Source organism: Hemiscyllium ocellatum, chromosome 15 (genome assembly GCF_020745735.1).
Source record: "Hemiscyllium ocellatum isolate sHemOce1 chromosome 15, sHemOce1.pat.X.cur, whole genome shotgun sequence".
Taxonomy (NCBI): domain Eukaryota; kingdom Metazoa; phylum Chordata; class Chondrichthyes; order Orectolobiformes; family Hemiscylliidae; genus Hemiscyllium; species Hemiscyllium ocellatum.
Window position 1 is genome coordinate 3,747,709 of NC_083415.1, and position 18,725 is coordinate 3,766,433.

The window sequence follows — 18,725 nt, forward strand, 5'->3', positions numbered from 1 at the left end:
GTTGATAAAAGACACATTTTGTTGAAGCTTTTCACCTTGAACTCCTCAGGACAATTTGCAAGAATACCAATTTCAATGGGAAAACCAAAGTTTATACTGTATGAGAGGAGAGTACTGATTGGTAGCGGTGTTGCCATGGGAATGCACCAGTTAATGATGATTACAATTAATCTGTCAAGAGAAAGATTGACAAAATGTTCCTTTTTTCAGCAGTGTTACCATCGTTAATTTCCCCAGCATCAATACCCTAGGAAGGTACCATTGACCAGAAACATAACTGGACTACTCAATACTGTATCAGTTCTGCAGCTACAAGACTAGGTCTGAGGCTGGAAATTCTGCAGTGAATAACTCACCTCCTGACTCTCTAAAATCTGTCCACCATTTACAAGACAGGAGTGTGATGGAATACTTCCCACTTGCCTGGATGAATGCAGTTCTAACAATGGACGACCATTTCGACAAAGCAATCTGGCACCCCATCAGTACCTCCAATATTTGGTGCCTTCATCACCAACACATATCAGCAGCAGAATGTATCATCCAGAAGATACAGTGCAGTATCTCACCAAGATTTCCTCAACAACACCTTCAAAACCTAACAGCCTCTACCACCTCACAGCTCATTTTGTATAATCTGTACTTTTTGCAGTTGTACACTGTACACTAGGTCAAAGCCATTAACACAAACCAATCAAAGTAATGGTCTTTGTACCAATCTCTGTGGAACCACATTATATATCTTACTCTTCTCCGAGAAACAATTCAGCACCATTGTGCTGTGATTCCTATCATTCAGACACAAGAACATAAGAAACAGGAGCACAAGGAGAACATTCAGCCCACCAAGCCTGCTCCATCATTCAATTTGGGAACATGGCTAATCTGTGGCTTCATTCTCTTTCCTACCCTCTCCCCATATCCTTTGCTTCAAGAGAAAGCAAAGATTTTACAATTCTAGCCCAAAATCTATTTATCTCCTTCCGCTGAATGTGTCCTGGTGTTTTAGATTTTCCAACCAGGGGTAACAATGTCTGAATGTATATCCTACACAGCTCCATCAGAATTCTGTGTGTCTCAATGTGATCATCCCTCATTCTTCCAAACCCCAAAGAATATAGGCCCAATTTACTCAGCCTCTCACCATAAAGCTCAGTCTAAAAGCTTCCTTTTACTACTTCCAGTGCAAACATTTTTCAATTACAAAGGCCAAAACTGTACACAATCTTCCAGTTAATTTTGTATCTGTACTGCTACCATCACATGGATTTTAGTTTTGCTCACAAACTGATATTACAATATTTTACCCAAACTTGCAAGATCACATGTCAACCACACTGTCTTCATCAACTCTTTAGATCAGAATCCCTACAGTATGGAAACAGGCCGTTAGGCCCAACCAGTCTACACTGACCCTCTGAAGAGTAACCCATCTAGACCTATTCCCCTACCTTATTACTCTACAGTTCCCCTGACTAATACACCTAACCTACATATTCCTGAACAATTCAGCATGGCCAATTCATTTAACCTGCACATCTTTGGACAGTGGGAGGAAACCAGAGCACCCAGAGGAAACCCACACAGACATGGGGAGAATGTACAAACTCTAAAGGATAGAATCAAACCCAGGTCCCTGGCGCTGTGAGGCAACAATGCTAACCACTGAGCCACTGCACTGCCTTTCTGTTAACTCATCAAAAAACACAAGTGACTTAATGAAACATGAATTGCTTTCACAAACCTGTAATGAAAGTTGCTGAAAAATTATCGGCAGGCCCGGGCAAATCTGTGGAGGTAGAAAGAACTTTAATGTTGCAGGGTCATAACTTCTCCTAGGTCAGAGGAAAGATTAAAAATATCACCACTTTTAAGGAGGGGAAATGAGGGAACATGGAGCAAAGAACAAAAGGGAAGGTCTGTAAGATGAATTGTCTGTCAGGAGTTGGGTTGTGGATGTTCAACACAATCACTTCACTCCACAGTCAATATGATCGTCCTATCACAACTCTTCATTTGAAACTATGATATCTCAGTCTCTAGGGAGCAGCTGTGTTGTATTACTTTGAATTTAATCATATTTCTCCTTATTTACTTTCACTTGCTGTCTTCACTGTCTTATTACAGTGGTCACTAACCACTGCCTGTGCCAGTCAGTTGCTATGTGTTTCACATTTGACTGTTTTTCATGCAGTTGTAGACATTAGCTTGTCTTGCTAAATTGGTGCAGAGATAATGTGGTAAAGGAATGTCTCTAAATGTGGGTGGCATTTTAATCTGTACATAGATTGGGATAATCAAATGAGTCAGAATGCTGTAGAGGAGGAATTCTAAAGTCTATACAGGATGGTTTTTGGACCAATACGTTAGGAGCTATCTAGTGAACAGGTCATTTTAGACTGGATATTATGAGAAATAAGACAGATATAATTGGTATTGTAGTTATAAGAGACTCCTTGGGTGGAGAAAAGCCAGGGGAAAACATGTACAAGGATGTTGCCGGGGTTGGAGGATTTGAGCTAGAGGGAGAGGCTGAACAGGCTGGGGCTGTTTTTCCTGGAGTGTCGGAGGCTGATGGGTGACCTTATAGAGGTTTATAAGAATCATGAGGGGCATGGATAGCCAAAGTCTTTTTCCCAGGGTATGAGGGTCCAAAACTAGAGGGCATAGGCTTAAGGTGAAAGGGGTAAGATATAAAAAAGACCTAAGGGGCAACTTTATTCACATAGGGTGGTGCGTGTCTAGAATGAGCTGCCAGAGAAACTAATAGAGACTGGTTCAAGTACAACATCTAAAAGCCACCTGGATTGGTATATGAATAGGAAGGGTTTGGAGGGTTACAGGCCAAGTGGTGGCAAATAGGACTAGATTAATTTAGGATATCTGATCGGCATGAACGAGTTGGACCAACGTTGTCTGTTTCCGTGTTGTACATCTCTATAACTCTATAACTGAATACTGCTGAGATGTTAAAGGCCAGTTGGCTCCATGAACCACTCATGTATATCCAAATTCCATCCCATTCCTGTCCCTGCAAAACTGGGAAGTTTGAGGGTGGGCTCTGCAGTTTGTATTACAAGACAGAAGCTCTGAATTTTGCATAAAATCTTGGCCAAGGCCAGTCTTGCCCCAATGACTTGAGCAGAGGACTACAACTCATACTGTTGAAGCATTAGTGAGGTAGGTGCCAATTTTGAATAGATGTAAAACCAAGGCCCCCTGTATTCTACCTCAGACGGGCATCCCAGTGCTCTTTTCAATCACTTATGATGGTACTCAGAGATAACTGTGAAATGTAATCATTGCCTCACTATTAAAGGGGGAGCTTCTGTTTGTCTACAAATAATGTACCTGAAACAGTTATGAACAAAACATTGTTGTGGTAGGGTATGGGCAAGGAACAACTGATTACTTATTGACACAGACATGTATCTGGATTCAGATACTAGAATTTTTTAAAGGATCTGTGAACATTGGGAGATCAAGTGAATTGATGTTTTTGAATGTTGATGGTTTTAGATTGTCTCAGCTGTTGTGATAAAACCTCTCACAGCTGTCAAAATGTAAGCAGCATTTTCACGTGGTGTGTAACAATGAAAAACTGTGTACCTGGAGCTGTGAACATCAGTTGTATCTCCTGTTTAACTCCACTCAACTTGAGCCAGAGGGGACTTGACCCAAGGACACATAAGTTGGAATAAGTTGAATCAACCACCTCCCCAAAGGAAGAAAACTAGTCCTGAATGTTAACCTCTTCCCCATCATCTAGGCTTAAATTCATTTTGTACAAACCAGATAAATCCTGAAATCTTATTTCTATGAAAAAAATCAAAAGTTTGAACTTTGTTACCAATTTAAAATCTTAAAATAAGGTCCATCTGACATTAAAGTAAGAAATCATGGGAATCTGACATTATTCAAGTTATGCAGAGGTATTTAAAAACATTTTGGGGTTGTTTATTTAATGGTTCATTCACACAATAATAGAACACCCTTAATTATTATCCCATATTTGGTTAAAAGGCCACCTATAAAAATGTGAAAAATCACACAAAACCAGGTTATAGTCCAACAGGTTTAATTAGAAGCACTAGCTTTCGGAGCGACGCTCCTTCATCAGGTGATTGTGGATCAGCACAAACACCTGATGAAGGAACGTCGCTCCGAAAGCTAGTGCTTCCAATTAAACCTGTTGGACTATAACCTGGTTTTGTGTGATTTTTAACTTTGCAAACCCCAGTCCAACACCGGCATCTCCAAATCATTATTAAAATGTGGGCATACATTCAGTTTCTAGGAATTTGTAATTTGAATTTATTCACTTGCGATTTTTGAGAAGATTTGTAGCTCAAGTTGAGGTTCAGGTTGTAAATTTGCTCATTGAGCTGGGAGGTTTGTTCTCAGATGGTTTGCCACCATGCTCGGTATCATCATCAGTGAGCCTCTGGTGCAGCACTGGTGTTCTGTCCCGCTTTCTATTAATGTGTCTTGGACATTTATCAACATCTGAGAAAAAGAACTGGAAATGATATCACCCACCTTATCAGACCAAGCCAAATAAATAAAAAGTGGGACAGAACACTAGAGCTTCACCAGACGCTCACTGATGATGTTACCGAGCATGGTGGCAAACCATCTGAGAACAAACCTCCCAGCTCAGTGAGTAAATTTCCACCCTGAATTTATTCATGTTAAAAAATATTAAAGTTAGGTAACAGTCATGTGTTTTGCTGTTAAGCAGTTTTGCTCAGTTAAGGTGCTTTGTCCGGTAAAATATCGAGATATGGGCCTCGTACTTTTCCAACTGCAGATTTTCTTATCATGATATGTTTACATGTTAGAATAATAGCAAGAATCATAACATAATTTTTTTTAGATTAGATTACTTACAGTGTGGAAACAGGCCCTTCGGCCCAACAAGTCCACACCGGCTCGCTGAAGCACAACCCACCCAGACCCATTCTCCTACATTTATCGCGTCACCTAACACTACAGGCAATTTAGCATGACCAATTCACCTAACCTGCACATTTTTGGACTGTGGGAGGAAACCGGAGCACCTGGACGAAACCCACGCAGACACGGGGAGAACATGCAAACTCCACACAGTCAGTCGCCTGAGGCGGGAATTGAACCCGGGTCTCTGGCGCTGTGAGGCAGCAGTGCTAACCACTGTGCCACCGTGCTGCCCATACTGCGCCACCATGCCGCCCGTGTCTGTATTTTTTTATCAGCAACTTTACATTACTGTGGAGGGAATTAATCGTGCTTTATTTCCAAGCTAGTTTTATTTCCTGTTAAAAATGCTGCTGTGGGTTTTGTTGGAAAGTGACATGTTACATAATACTCTTGTATCAATTTCATATATTTTGAATCTTGCTCTTTCACATTCTGACTGGCATATAGCATGTGGACTGACCTGTTGTCAGAGGGAAAATCTTAATAAAATTATTTCTTTTTTCGCATTTTTATTTGCAGAGCATCAGTAACACTCTTGGAAAAGTCTCACACAAGTGCTGTGTATTTGTAATAATATTTAGTTAATCAGGAAATGATAATGATGCCATGGTAGTATCACTGGGCTAATAATTCAGGATCTCAGGCTAATTTGCAGGCAAACACAGAATGCTGGACATATTCAGCATCATCTAGGGGGAGAGAGACAGAGTGAGAAAGAAAGAGAGAGAGAGTGAGTGAGTTAAGGTAGAGTCATAGAAGTTTACAGCATGGAAAAAGATCCTTTGCCCAACGTGTCCATGCTGCCCAGTTTTCACAATTAATATGGTCCCATTTGTCTGCATCTGGTCCATATCCCTCCATTCCTTTCCATCCATGTACTTGTCTAAATGTTTCTTAAATGACTAAGTGATGATCTTTGCGTTTTCACTGTTCACTGGAGTAATACCAGATGATTGCAGGGCGGCAAATGTTATTCCCTTGTTCAAGAAAGGCAATATGGTAACCCTGGGAATTACAGACCAGTCAGTCTTACGTTGGTGGTGGGCAAACTATTGGAGAGGATTCTTAGAGACATGATTTATGATTATTTGGAAAAGCATTGTTTGATTAGAGATAACCAACTTGGTTTTGTGAGGGGCAGGTCATGCCTCACAAACCTTATTGAATTCCTTGAGGATGAGGTGAAACACATTGATGAACGTAGAGCAGTGTGTGTGGCGAATATGGATTTTAGCAAGGTGTTTGATAAGGTTCCTCATGGTAGGCTCATTCAGAAAGTATGGAGTAATGGGATACAGGGAAATTTAGCTGTCTGGATACAGAATTGGCTTGCCCATAGAAGACAGAGGGTGGTAGTAGATGGAGAGTATTCACCCTGGAACTTGATGACCAGTGGTGTTCTGCAGGGATCTGTTCTGGGACCTCTGCACTTTGTGATTGTTTTTATAAATGACTTGGATGAGGAAGTGGAAGGATGGGTTAGTAAGTTTGCCAATGACATGAAGGTTGGTGGAGTTGTGGATAGTGTGGAGGGCTGCTGTAGGTTGCAATGGGACATTGACAGGATGCAGAACTGGGCTGAGAAGTGGCAGATGGAAAAGTGTGAAGTGATTCATTTTGGAAGGTCAGATTTAAATGCAGATTACAGGGTTAAAGGCAGGATTCTTGGCAGTGTGGAGGAACAAAGGGATCTTGGGGTCCATGTATGTAAGTTCAACATGCGGTGAGATATTGAACAATTCTTCCGCCGCCTTCGCCTCCGTGCCTACTTTCACAACCAAGACTCCCGCCCACCCTCTGACGACCCCTTCTCCCGCCTCCAACGCACCCCATCCACCTGGACACCCCGTGCTGGCCTCTTACCCGCCCTCGATCTATTTATAGCCAACTGCCGCCGCGACATTAAACGACTCAACCTGTCCACCCCTCTCACCCACTCCAACCTCTCACCCTCAGAACGTGCAGCCCTCCACTCCCTCCGCTCCAATCCCAACCTCACCATCAAACCGGCAGACAAGGGAGGCGCGGTAGTGGTTTGGCGCACTGACCTTTATACCGCTGAGGCCAAACGCCAACTCGCAGACACCTCCTCTTATCGCCCCCTCGACCACGACCCCACCTCCCACCACCAAACCATCATCTCCCAGACCATCCATAACCTCATCACCTCAGGGGATCTCCCATCCACCACCTCCAACCTCATAGTCCCACAACCCCGCACCGCCCGTTTCTACCTCCTGCCCAAAATCCACAAACCTGAATGCCCCGGCCGACCCATTGTCTCAGCCTGCTCCTGCCCCACCGAACTCATCTCCGCATACCTTGACACGGTCCTGTCCCCTTTAGTCCAAGAACTCCCCACCTACGTTCAGGACACCACCCACGCCCTCCACCTCCTCCAGGATTTTCGCTTCCCCGGTCCCCAACGCCTTATTTTCACGATGGACATCCAGCCCCTGTACACTTCCATCCCCCATCACGAAGGACTCAAAGCCCTCCGCTTCTTCCTTTCCCACCGCACCAACCAGTACCCTTCCACTGACACCCTCCTTCGACTGACTGAACTGGTCCTCACTCTGAATAACTTCTCTTTTCAATCCTCCCACTTCCTCCAAACTAAAGGAGTTGCCATGGGCACCCGCATGGGCCCCAGCTATGCCTGTCTCTTCGTAGGATATGTGGAACAGTCCATCTTCCGCAACTACACTGGCACCACCCCCCACCTTTTCCTCCGCTACATCGATGACTGTATCGGCGCTGCCTCGTGCTCCCACGAGGAGGTTGAACAGTTCATCAACTTTACTAACACCTTCCATCCTGACCTCAAATTCACCTGGACTGTCTCAGACTCCTCCCTCCCCTTCCTAGACCTTTCCATTTCTATCTCAGGCGACCGACTCAACACAGACATCTACTATAAACCGACTGACTCCCACAGCTATCTGGACTACACCTCCTCCCACCCTGCCCCCTGCAAAAACTCCATCCCATATTCCCAATTCCTTCGTCTCCACCGCATCTGCTCCCAGGAGGACTAGTTCCAACACCGCACAGCCCAGATGGCCTCCTTCTTCAAGGACTGCAGATTCCCCCCAAACGTGATCGACAATGCCCTCCACCGCATCTCCTCCACTTCCCGCTCCTCCGCCCTTGAGCCTCGCCCCTCCAACCGCCACCAAGACAGAACCCCACTGGTTCTCACCTACCATCCCACCAACCTCCGTATACAGCGTATCAACCGCCGTCATTTCCGCCACCTCCAAACGGACCCCACCACCAGGGATATATTTCCCTCCCCTCCCCTATCAGCGTTCCGCAAAGACCACTCCCTTCGTGACTCCCTCGTCAGGTCCACACCCCCCACCAACCCAATCTCCACTCCCGGCACCTTCCCCTGCAACCGCAGGAAATGTAAAACTTGCGCCCACACCTCCTCCCTCACTTCCCTCCAAGGCCCCAAGGGATCCTTCCACATCCGCCACAAGTTCACCTGTACCTACACACACATCATCTATTGCATCCGCTGCACCCGATGTGGCCTCCTCTACATTGGGGAGACGGGCTGCTTACTTGCGGAACGCTTCAGAGAACACCTCAGGGACGCCCGGACCAACCAACCCAACCACCCCGTGGCTCAACACTTTAACTCGCCCTCCCACTCCACCAAGGACATGCATGTCCTTGGACTCCTCCACCGGCAAAACATAACAACACGACGGTTGGAGGAAGAATGCCTCATCTTCCGCCTGGGAACCCTCCAACCACAAGGGGTGAACTCAGATTTCTCCAGTTTCCTCATTTCCCCTCCCCCCACCTTGTCTCAGTCGGTTCCCTCAACTCAGCACCGCCCTCCTAACCTGCAATCTTCTTCCTAACCTCTCCGCCCCCACCCCACTCCGGCCTATCACCCTCACCTTGACCTCCTTCCACCTATCACATCTCTATCGCCACTCCCCCAAGTCCCTCCTCCCTACCTTTTATCTTAGCCTGCCTGGCACCCTCTCCTCATTCCTGATGAAGGGCTTATGCCCGAAACGTCGAATTTCCTATTCCTTGGATGCTGCCTAACCTGCTGTGCTTTAACCAGCAACACATTTTCAACTGTGATCTCCAGCATCTGCAGACCTCATTTTTTATCCATGTATGTAGTTCCCTCAAAGTTGCCACCCAGGTTGATAGGGTTGTTAAGAAGCCATATGGTGTGTTCGCTTTCATTAGCTGGTGGAAGTGAGTTCAAGCGCCGCAAGGTTATGCTGCAGCTCTGTAAAACCCTGGTTAGACCACACTTGGAATATTGTGTTCAGTTCTGGTCACCTCATTATAGGAAGGATGTGGAAGCTTTAGAGAGGGTGCACAGGAGATTTACCAGGATGCTGCCTGGACTGGAGGGCAGGTCTTATGAAGAAAGGATGATTTAGCTAGGGCTTCTCTCTTTGCAGCAAAGAAGAATGAATGGTGACTTGATAGAGGTGTGCAAGATGATGAGAAGCAGAGCTAGGGTGAATAGCCAGAGACTTTTCCCCAGGGCAGAAATGGCTATTACGAGGGGGCATAATTTTAAGATGAGTGAGGGAAGGTAAAGGGGAGATGTCAGAAGTCAGTTCTTTATACAGAGAGTGGTGGGTGTGTGGAATGCACTGCCAGTGGTGGTAGTAGAGTCAGATACATTAAGGACACTTAAGCAACTCTTGGATAGGGACATGGAAGTTAGTAAAATGTATGGTACGTAGATTAGCTTGATCTTGGAGTGAGATAAAAAGGTGGCACAACATCGAGGGCCGAAGGGCCTGTACTGTGCTGTATTATTCTATGTTCTATGTTAAATTGTACTCATCTGCACCACTACCGCTGGCAGCCCATTCCATACCTCCACCACCCTCTGTATGAAACAATTGCCACTCTCGACCCTTTTGTATTTCCCCTGTCTCATCTTAAATCTGTGTCCTCTAGCTGTTGGCCATCTACCTTGCCTATGCCCCTCATGATTTTATAGACCTCTATAAGGTCACCCCTCAGTCTCCTACATTCCAGGGAAAACAGCCCCAGCCTGTCCAGCCACTCTAGAAGTGTCAGACTAGACTTAAAGTATTAGTTCTGTTTCTCTCTCCACAGATGTTGTTAGCCCTGCTGAGTTTCTCCAGCATTTTCTGTGTTGGTTTCAGATTTGCACCATGTGGTTTTATGCTAATATTCTAGGCATCTGGTTCAATTCCCACCATGGTGAAATCTGAATTTAATAAAATAAAATCTGAAATTAAAAGCTAGCCCAATGGTGTCCAGGTAATCACTGCCATTTGTCAAAGAGACCCACCTAAAGTCCTTTAGACAAGGAATTCTGTTACCCTGGCCCAGTCCAGCCTACATTAGACTCCAGACCCACCAGGAGCCTTGTTATCTCTTAACTGCCCTTTGACCAGTTAAGGATGGGCATTAAATACTGGCCTAGCCAGCAACACCCATCTTCCATGAACCAATAGACAATAGATGCAGGAGTAGGTCATTCTGCCCTTCGAACCAGCATCGCCATTCATTATGATCATGGCTGATCATCCTCAATCAGTAAATAAATCATGGCAGAGATATGTGCTGTACAGAATGTCCTCCTCACTTGTTTTGTTGTGTAATGTGCAGTCTTGTTTTACATCAGAAGCAATGTAATGAATTAAGTGCAGGTGTGCAAATTAATGTGTAGACATTCGAGGATTAGTGAAAGAGGTTGGTCTTGGTGAGAAACTGCCACTCCTTTAGCAAGTTCCAGTTCACGTCATCCAGTTTGACCAAATGCTACTTAAATAGATGGAGGAGTGAAGGGTAAGCCCAGCTCCTGGAGAAGAAACGGACTATTTTCGATTATCTTGTAACTCAATGCAAGACACACACAAACAACTTTGTTTTGACAGGTTGAATAACAAACACAGTAACAGAATTCACGGCAGCCTTTACACCTTAGAGAAACTCGGCTTTGAACCGAAGGAGTCAATCTTGGCGCAGGAGACGGGCATGGATATAAAAGGTAACTTTCAACTCACTGTGATCAACGAACATGATTTGGATTTCGAAGACAAACTTACACTCATTTGTAGCCACAGTTCCCTGGTTCGATGCAGGAAAGCAGGTAATGTGATTGCTAAAACGTATCAACAGAACAGTGAAACTGATGCAGAATTATGTGATTTGAATTATGCTGACATAATATATTTATATACATCAATGTTTCTATTTCTATATAGCTCCTTTTATCTGAATAAATTCATGGATGATTGTAAATAACAAATCCAAGTGTTTTGTAAGAGAAGGGCATTGTAAAAGGAAGGAAAATATGCTTCACCTTATAGTCAGAGTGATGGGGTTTTCTCTGTTTAATGATACTGCACTACCTTTGATATATTTTAACATTAACCTTTGCTTACATATTAACACATCCACAGTCATTAATCTAGCACACATTGATTCCTCACCATGAGATCACTCTCCAGCTCACTCTCTTAGTCATGTGATGTTGCATCACCATTACTTCATGATCTCACGGGCTCATGCTGTTAAACTATTGCTCTACATCATTGCCCATGTCTTTGTTCCCATTATTTTATAATATTCAGCACCCATCTCCCTCAAAGTCTCAAAAGTAACATGAACAGTTAGTGTGGTGGTTTGACACCTCTCCCCAGTCTCATTTGGATTTGTTTCTGAGATTGCTGGTCTGGTACTTGGTGCCTTCACTCTATTTGAGAGCATCGTCTTTGGGACTGTACAGAGCATTTAATGGATCCTTTCTGTTCTTCATAATTGATGTGGTACAGTCATCTTCTGGCTCGCTTTTCAAAGATGTTAAAGCTCACCAATTCCTCCTTCAACAGCCTCATGATATTTCCACCAAGTAGGATCTTGGCTATTCTGAATTCTCAAGAACGGTTAATTCTATGTGCCTTGTCTTTCATCAGTATTCCTTCTCCTGGGAGAAGTATTGACAATTCTTTTGTGTGATGACAATGATTGAAGTTTCTAATTTGCTTCACTCTTTTCACTTCTTCATGCTGTCTCACTCTGCCGTGGTCTTCCATGGTAACTGGTGGTTTTCATTTCATGGACAGTGAAGGAAGTTGTGTTTTCTGTATTCTCCCCACTAACAATTCTGCTGACTGTAATTCATGATGATGATTCATGTTGATCTATAACTTAATACAGGCAAATTAATATCTTGATTCTTCAGAAGTGTTTTATGATTCTGACTCCTCGTTCAGCTTCTACTATTCGTTTGAGAATAATGAGATGAAATCTTTGTTGTGAAAGAATCCATATTCCTTGGCAAATTCTATAAACTATTCATTTGTAATCTGCCATCTGTTATCAGATATGATTGTGTCAGGAGGACTGAATAAAATCTATTCATCTCCATAATGTAATCATTGTGTCTGCGGTAAGAGTGTACAAGTGATTTTGCAATCCATCTTGAGTAATTGTCAATAATAAGGATATATCTTTTCCTTTTAAATTGAAAACAAGTTCATTCCTAGCTGTTCTAGATGTCTTTATGAAATATTGATGACAATATTTCATTCCTGAATGTTGATTGTTCAAGTTCTGCAGTTTGCAATTATCTCTTCAATTTATCAAGTAACTTGAGGCCATCAAACTGAGTGTTGAGCTCTTGCTCTGCGTCTTGTTTTTCCTAGCTGACATGGACACACCTTTGAAAAATATCACTTTGTTAGGTGTTATCAATCTTTTATCAAAGACAAAAAAATCATCTGTCTTCATGAGACGTTTCTATTGCTTAGAGTACTGTCTCAATGTTGAGTTACCCTGGAAGTATTGACCATCCTCCCTGATAATTTCATCTCATCTGCAGACTTCACCTCTGATTGAATTACTCTGCTATAATCTTTTCTGTGTTGCCAATGTTTCCTGTGACCTGAAAATGTAAAGACTTCCACCTCAGCTATCACCTGCAAATCTTGTTTTTTTAGACTCTTCAGCTGGTATTCTAGAGAACACATCAGTTGTTGTTTGACATTTCCCTTGAGTATATTCAATGATGAAGCCATATCTCATCAAACACAATCTAGTGCATTGACTATGTGAGGTGGTTTGCAATTTTTTATATTGAGTATAGAAACTAAAGGACTGTGATCTGATTTTGATCTTAAATCTCATTGTTATGACCTATCTGAAAACCTCTCACTTGCCCATTTTGCTGCTAGGACCTCTTTTTTCAATTGGACATATAACTATTCTCAGTTTCTGTTCAAGACCTTGAGGCATAGTGTACAGGTCTTCTTTTACCATCTTCCTGGACTTGTATCAACAACACTGTATTTAACCCTGCATCCATTGCTAACAATATTGATAACTATTGGTAACTTTCATTGTGCTAAACAAAGTCATAAATTCATAACGTTTTGAAATCATTTCTTTCACCAACATTCAAGCTTAATCTGACCTTGTCTTAACATCTGTCTCAGTATCCCATTGACTGATCCCAATTTATTTAACCATTCCTGAAAATCTTTGCAATTCTTCTATATTCTCAGGCTGAGGAAATTCCCAGATCATCCTTGTTTCCTAAGGATCAACCTTTATCCCTGTGGCTTGCATGATACGATTTAAGAACATTTGGTGTTAACTGTCAGGCCTGCCTTCTGTTATATTCATCTTTTGTTGTACTATGTATGTGGATATCATCCATATTATTATTCCTTCCCTTGGAAAACATTGTACATGGCGCTCTGGAATATTTCTGGGGCCGATGCCACTTCGGATGGTAGTCAGTTGAAACAGTGTTGACCAACCGGTCTTATGAAAGTAGTTAACAATTTCTATTCCTGGTCCAAAGAGACTTCCCAGAATCTGCTATTCGTATATAATTAACTGAATAGTGTGCTGTTTGCAGATTTTGCTAAGCTGTCATTGGATGAATTTTCTTCTGTATGGCCATGATAGATTATGTCACATCTAGGATTTGCTATTCCCATTTGGTTTAGGAACTGTGACTATCTGTGAACACTATTTAGAGCACGATTAATTAAATTAGCCCGTGTCACTGCACCATTTCGATTTTCTGTTGGTGGATGCGGTACTTTTCTTGGAGATACAAGGTAAATAAATATATTTTGCATCCAGCTGCAATATTATGTGGAATTCATTGTTCAGCTTACCAGGCCTGAAAATAATTTAGTAAACTCTTTTCTAAATGTTGGCTTTCAGAGCACTTTAATTCCCCTGTGCGCAGAATCTTATTTGTTTTGCTTAAGTCCAAGTTGTGCTGAGCTTTTTGGAGGGATTTCCTCACTGTAACCTACCAAACTCACCTCATTAACTACTTACCCTCTCCTTAAGGAGTCTGTCACATCCAATTTCTCCCATATCCTGCTATTTTAAAGCCCATGGACTGGTATTGAGGGCTGCCCTTGATCTATTGTGCAGGGACCTCCCCTGAGCGGAGATTGTCTATCTTGACTTGACTGAGAACTGTTGACAATCCTTCCTCTGTGTATGTGCCAAAGCTTCGGGCAAGACAGAAGTAATCTGAGCCTGGTATCTCTGAATGAAGGGGCAAAGTGCCAAAAGGTGAGGTAGGGATGGAGTGAGGACCTAGATAGGCTCCGAGTGAGTGTGTACTGTGACAGTGAGCAAAAAGCTCGGAGGTGCAGCCTGGCCCAGTCCGTGAACTGTGTGTATAACCCTGATCGCACAGTGTCCTTGCAGCATTATAATGCCAGGTGTCAGTGAAGCTTTGATGTGCAGAAGCATCCCATAATTGGTTCAGAGATGTGCTGTAAGGGTTGTGACAGGCTGGCACATGTAGGATGCCAATGTGTATAGTGTGTGTGTGTATTAGATTAGATTTACAGTGTGGAAACAGGCCCTTCGGCCCAACAAGTCCACACCGACCCGCCGAAGCGCAACCCACCCATACCCCTACATTTACCCCTACCTAACTCTACGGGCAATTTAGCATGGCCAATTCACCTGACCCGCACATCTTTGGACTGTGGGAGGAAACCGGAGCACCCGGAGGAAACCCACGCAGACACGTGCAAACTCCACACAGTCAGTCGCCTGAGTCGGGAATTGAACCCGGGTCTCAGGCGCTGTGAGGCAGCAGTATATATTATATATCGATGTTGGCACCCAGTGTCCATGGAGCCCTCTGAAGCAAGCAGCAAGTGGATTTCACAGGTACCTGCTCTGGCTTCCGAGTTAAGTTTTTTCTGCCATTGAGCTTGTTTTGCGTGTTTCTGAAGATATGAAGTTGAATATTAATGAGGCATTTTATTCCGTTAGTCCCCCTCAGTTGGGAGCTCAGTGCTGCCGAGTGAGAATCTCACTACAATATTTGTAAAAACATAAAAGATGCTTCCAACTATGATATAGGCCTCCTCTGACTTTGCATCTGATTCTTCCACAAATCCCGTCCAGCCCACATCACCCAGACCAATATAAGACTTCACGTTATTGATCAACGAGAATCTCAAGCATGCTGATATGCTGAGCAATGATCCTCCTTGATTCTGTACAATATAAAGTGGTTCAGTTCTCTCCTTGTCATTGTATTTTAATATTTACTACAATGTGTCCAATGTTTGTCACATTTTGTGCCTTGGTGTTGCAGTTTGATTGAAGAAGGTTTTAACTTGATCTGTTTTAACCATTTTATTTTGTCAGACAATATACTAGCACCAACTTGGTATCTAGTTTAACCGCCATAGAATGCCCCTCTGCATTGAGATTTACCGATTTGCTGTCCAGGTGATTGATTTCTCCTTGAATGTGGTTTTGACTCTCCTACTTCCTCGACCGGATGGCATTTCAAGTTCAGTTGCTGCTTGCTTTCAAGTATAGAATTACAGGATTCCTTAAATTGACTTCCAAAAGTGTTCAACAGGGCACTTCACAAAAGATGAAGTCAGAACATAAAAGCCCCCAGTGTATGGGCAGGAAACAGCGAGTGGGGGTAAGGGATTCTTTTTTCAGGTTGGTGACCTGTAACTAGTGGGGTTCCACAGGAATCAGTGCTGGGGCCACAACTGTTTACTATTTACAATAAATATCAATGACTTGGAGGAAGGAAATGAATGTACTGTAGCCAGATTTGCAGGCAATGCAAAAATAGATGGAAAGGCAGGTTGTAAGATAGTGCAGAAAGGTATTGATAGGTTAAATGAGTGGGGGGAGAAAATGGCAATTGGAGTATAATGTGGCAAAATGTGAAGTTGTTCATTTTGGAAGGGAGAGCAAAAGAATAGGATATTACTTAAATGGAAAAAGCTGCAACAGAAAGGAATTTGGGGGGTACTTGTGCACAAAACACAGAAAGCTGGCACCGCAGGTAATCAGCAAGGCTAATTGAATGTTGGTAAAAACAAGGATTTCAAGGGGGTTGGTGTATAACAATATGGAAGTAATACTGTAACTGCACAACATGCTGGTGGGACCATATCTGAAGGACTGGGAGCAGTTCTGGTCACCTTATTTAAGAAAACGTTATTGTTTCATTGGAGGCAGTTTGGAGAAGGTCCACTGGGATGATCGTGGTGTGGAGGGATTGTCTTATGGATGAAAATTTAGCAGGTGAGAACTCTACTCTCTGGAATTTGACGATTGAAAAGAATGAGAGGTGATCTCAGTAGAGATGTAGGGATTCTTAAGGGGATTGACAGGTAAATACTGAGAGGACATTTCCCTTTGTGGGAGAGTGTAGGACCAGAACACACACACTCTCAGAATAATGGGGCTGAGATGAGGAGGAAATTCTTCTCTCAGAGTTGAGAATTTTTAGAACGCTTTGCCACAGAGACCTCTGGGGGAAGAATGCTTGTGAATATTTCAGGCTCAGATAAATCCTTGATCAGTTGGGGAATCAAGGATTCTGGAGAAGAGACAAGCACTACAGAGTGACAGTGAAATATTTACACATCATGTGGTTAGAATACTGACAGACTGACAGGAAACAGAAAGTAGGATAATGGGTGATGACGTAGTTGGACAAATGTAACTAGTGAGACCATATCCATTCACCATATTCAACAATGACCTATGACTGAAGAGAAAGCCAAATTTTTAAATTTGCTGATCACACAATGATCAGGCAAGATTGCAACTGACGTAGATAGAAGTGGAAAATTATAAACAGAGATATTGATAGGTTAAATGCATGAGCAAACCAAACTCACGATTAGGAATAGGAATCATAGATACAGGGCAAAGTCTTCTCCTGTAACTGTGTTCTCTATTCCTCATCACAATGCAGTTTCCTGAGTGTCAGCTACAAAACAGTCAAACAACAATAATCCTTGTTGAAACTCGCCAGAAGAATTGCTGATTGGGTGAGGTAACTGTAAGGTCCCTGTACAACTGAATCCAGCATTGGGTTGGTGCCCTCAGGCGAGAAGTGGGAAAGGAGGAACACACAGCCGTTGACCTCCGAAATTCTGAGAATCTTATGCTATTGTATTTTCCTGTTCAGGATATCCAAGTCCCTGGAGCATGGTGAATGACAGATTGACTACCTTATTTTTACGTTTTCTGGAAATACTGCATAAAGTCCAAGTCTGGGTGTGGAGATGCCTGGAACTGCACATCGTCAAGATGGTCGCCTCCTTTATTATCTGGATCACATTAAAGGAGGTGAGAACCTTAATACAAACCAGTGCTAGTTACAGGAGGGAGAAATAGATGAGCAGGGCTGGTGTGTAAATTAGATGTAGCTGAAAGAGGTCTCGCATAATGATAATGCCATTATACTCAGAATTCAGAAACATAGGCTAATGATCTGGGGACATGAACTGGTAGATTGTATGACTGGAGTTCAGTGTCAAGTGGCATTCCACAGGGATCAGTACTGGGTCCCTTTTTTTGTGATATACATAAGCCATGTAGAATAAAATGTGGGGTAGGGTGGGAGGGGAAATGATAAGTACGTTTACAGATAACACCAGGATTGGCCGGTGGTTGACAGTGAGGACGAATCTTGGGTTACAGGAGGATATAAACAGATGGACAGATCAGTGGCAGATGGAATCTACCTCAGATACATGTGAGGTGGTGTACTTTGGAAGTAGTGATAAGACAAGGGAGTACTCAATGGGTGGCAGGACACGAGGAAGCTCAGAGGAACAGAGGATGTTTGTCCACAGGAAGTTCACAGGACAGGTTAATAATGTAGTTAAGGCAGAAGGGAGACTTGCCTTTATAACTTGTGGCATAGATTATTAGAGCTGGGAGGTTATGTTGGAGCTGTAGAGAACTCTGGCTAGACCAGAACTGGAGTACTGCGAGCAGTTCTGGTCACGACAATAAAAGGAGCGTGTTACTGCAGTGGAGGGGGTGCAGAGGAGATTGCCCAGGGTATTGTCTGGATTGGACCACTTCAGCTATGAAGAGAGGCTGGAAAAGCCTGGGTTATTTCCTTTGGAGTAGAGAAGATTGAGGCAGGACCTGAAAGAGGGGCATGGCCAGGGTGGATAGAAAGCAACTTATTCTCTTAGTTGAAGGGTTAATAATAAGGCAGCATATAATTTTAAAGTGAAAGGAAAGATGTTTAGAGGAGATTTGAGGGAAAATCTTTTCACCCAGATGATGGTAGGGGTCTGGAGTGCACTGCTTGGGAGGGTAGAGATTCCTGATGAAGGGCTCCTGCACGAAATGTCGATTTTCCTGCTCCTCGGATACTGCCTGACCTGCTGTGCTTTTCCAGCACCACGCTAATCCAAGACTCTAATCTCCAGCATCTGCAGTCCTTACTTTCATTCTGCTTGGGAGGGTAG

General features: G+C 43.3%; 1 protein-coding gene across 1 annotated transcript in view; it reads left to right on the forward strand.

Annotated features, from left to right (window-relative positions):
• LOC132822635 (piezo-type mechanosensitive ion channel component 2-like) overlaps window positions 1-18,725 on the forward strand; it is a 211,958-nt gene that overhangs the window by 45,358 nt on the left and 147,875 nt on the right. The window contains exons 14-15 of the mRNA XM_060835882.1: window positions 10,860-10,972; window positions 17,426-17,586. Of these exons, the coding sequence (XP_060691865.1) occupies window positions 10,860-10,972; window positions 17,426-17,586 (274 nt within the window). The remainder of the gene's footprint in view (window positions 1-10,859; window positions 10,973-17,425; window positions 17,587-18,725) is intronic.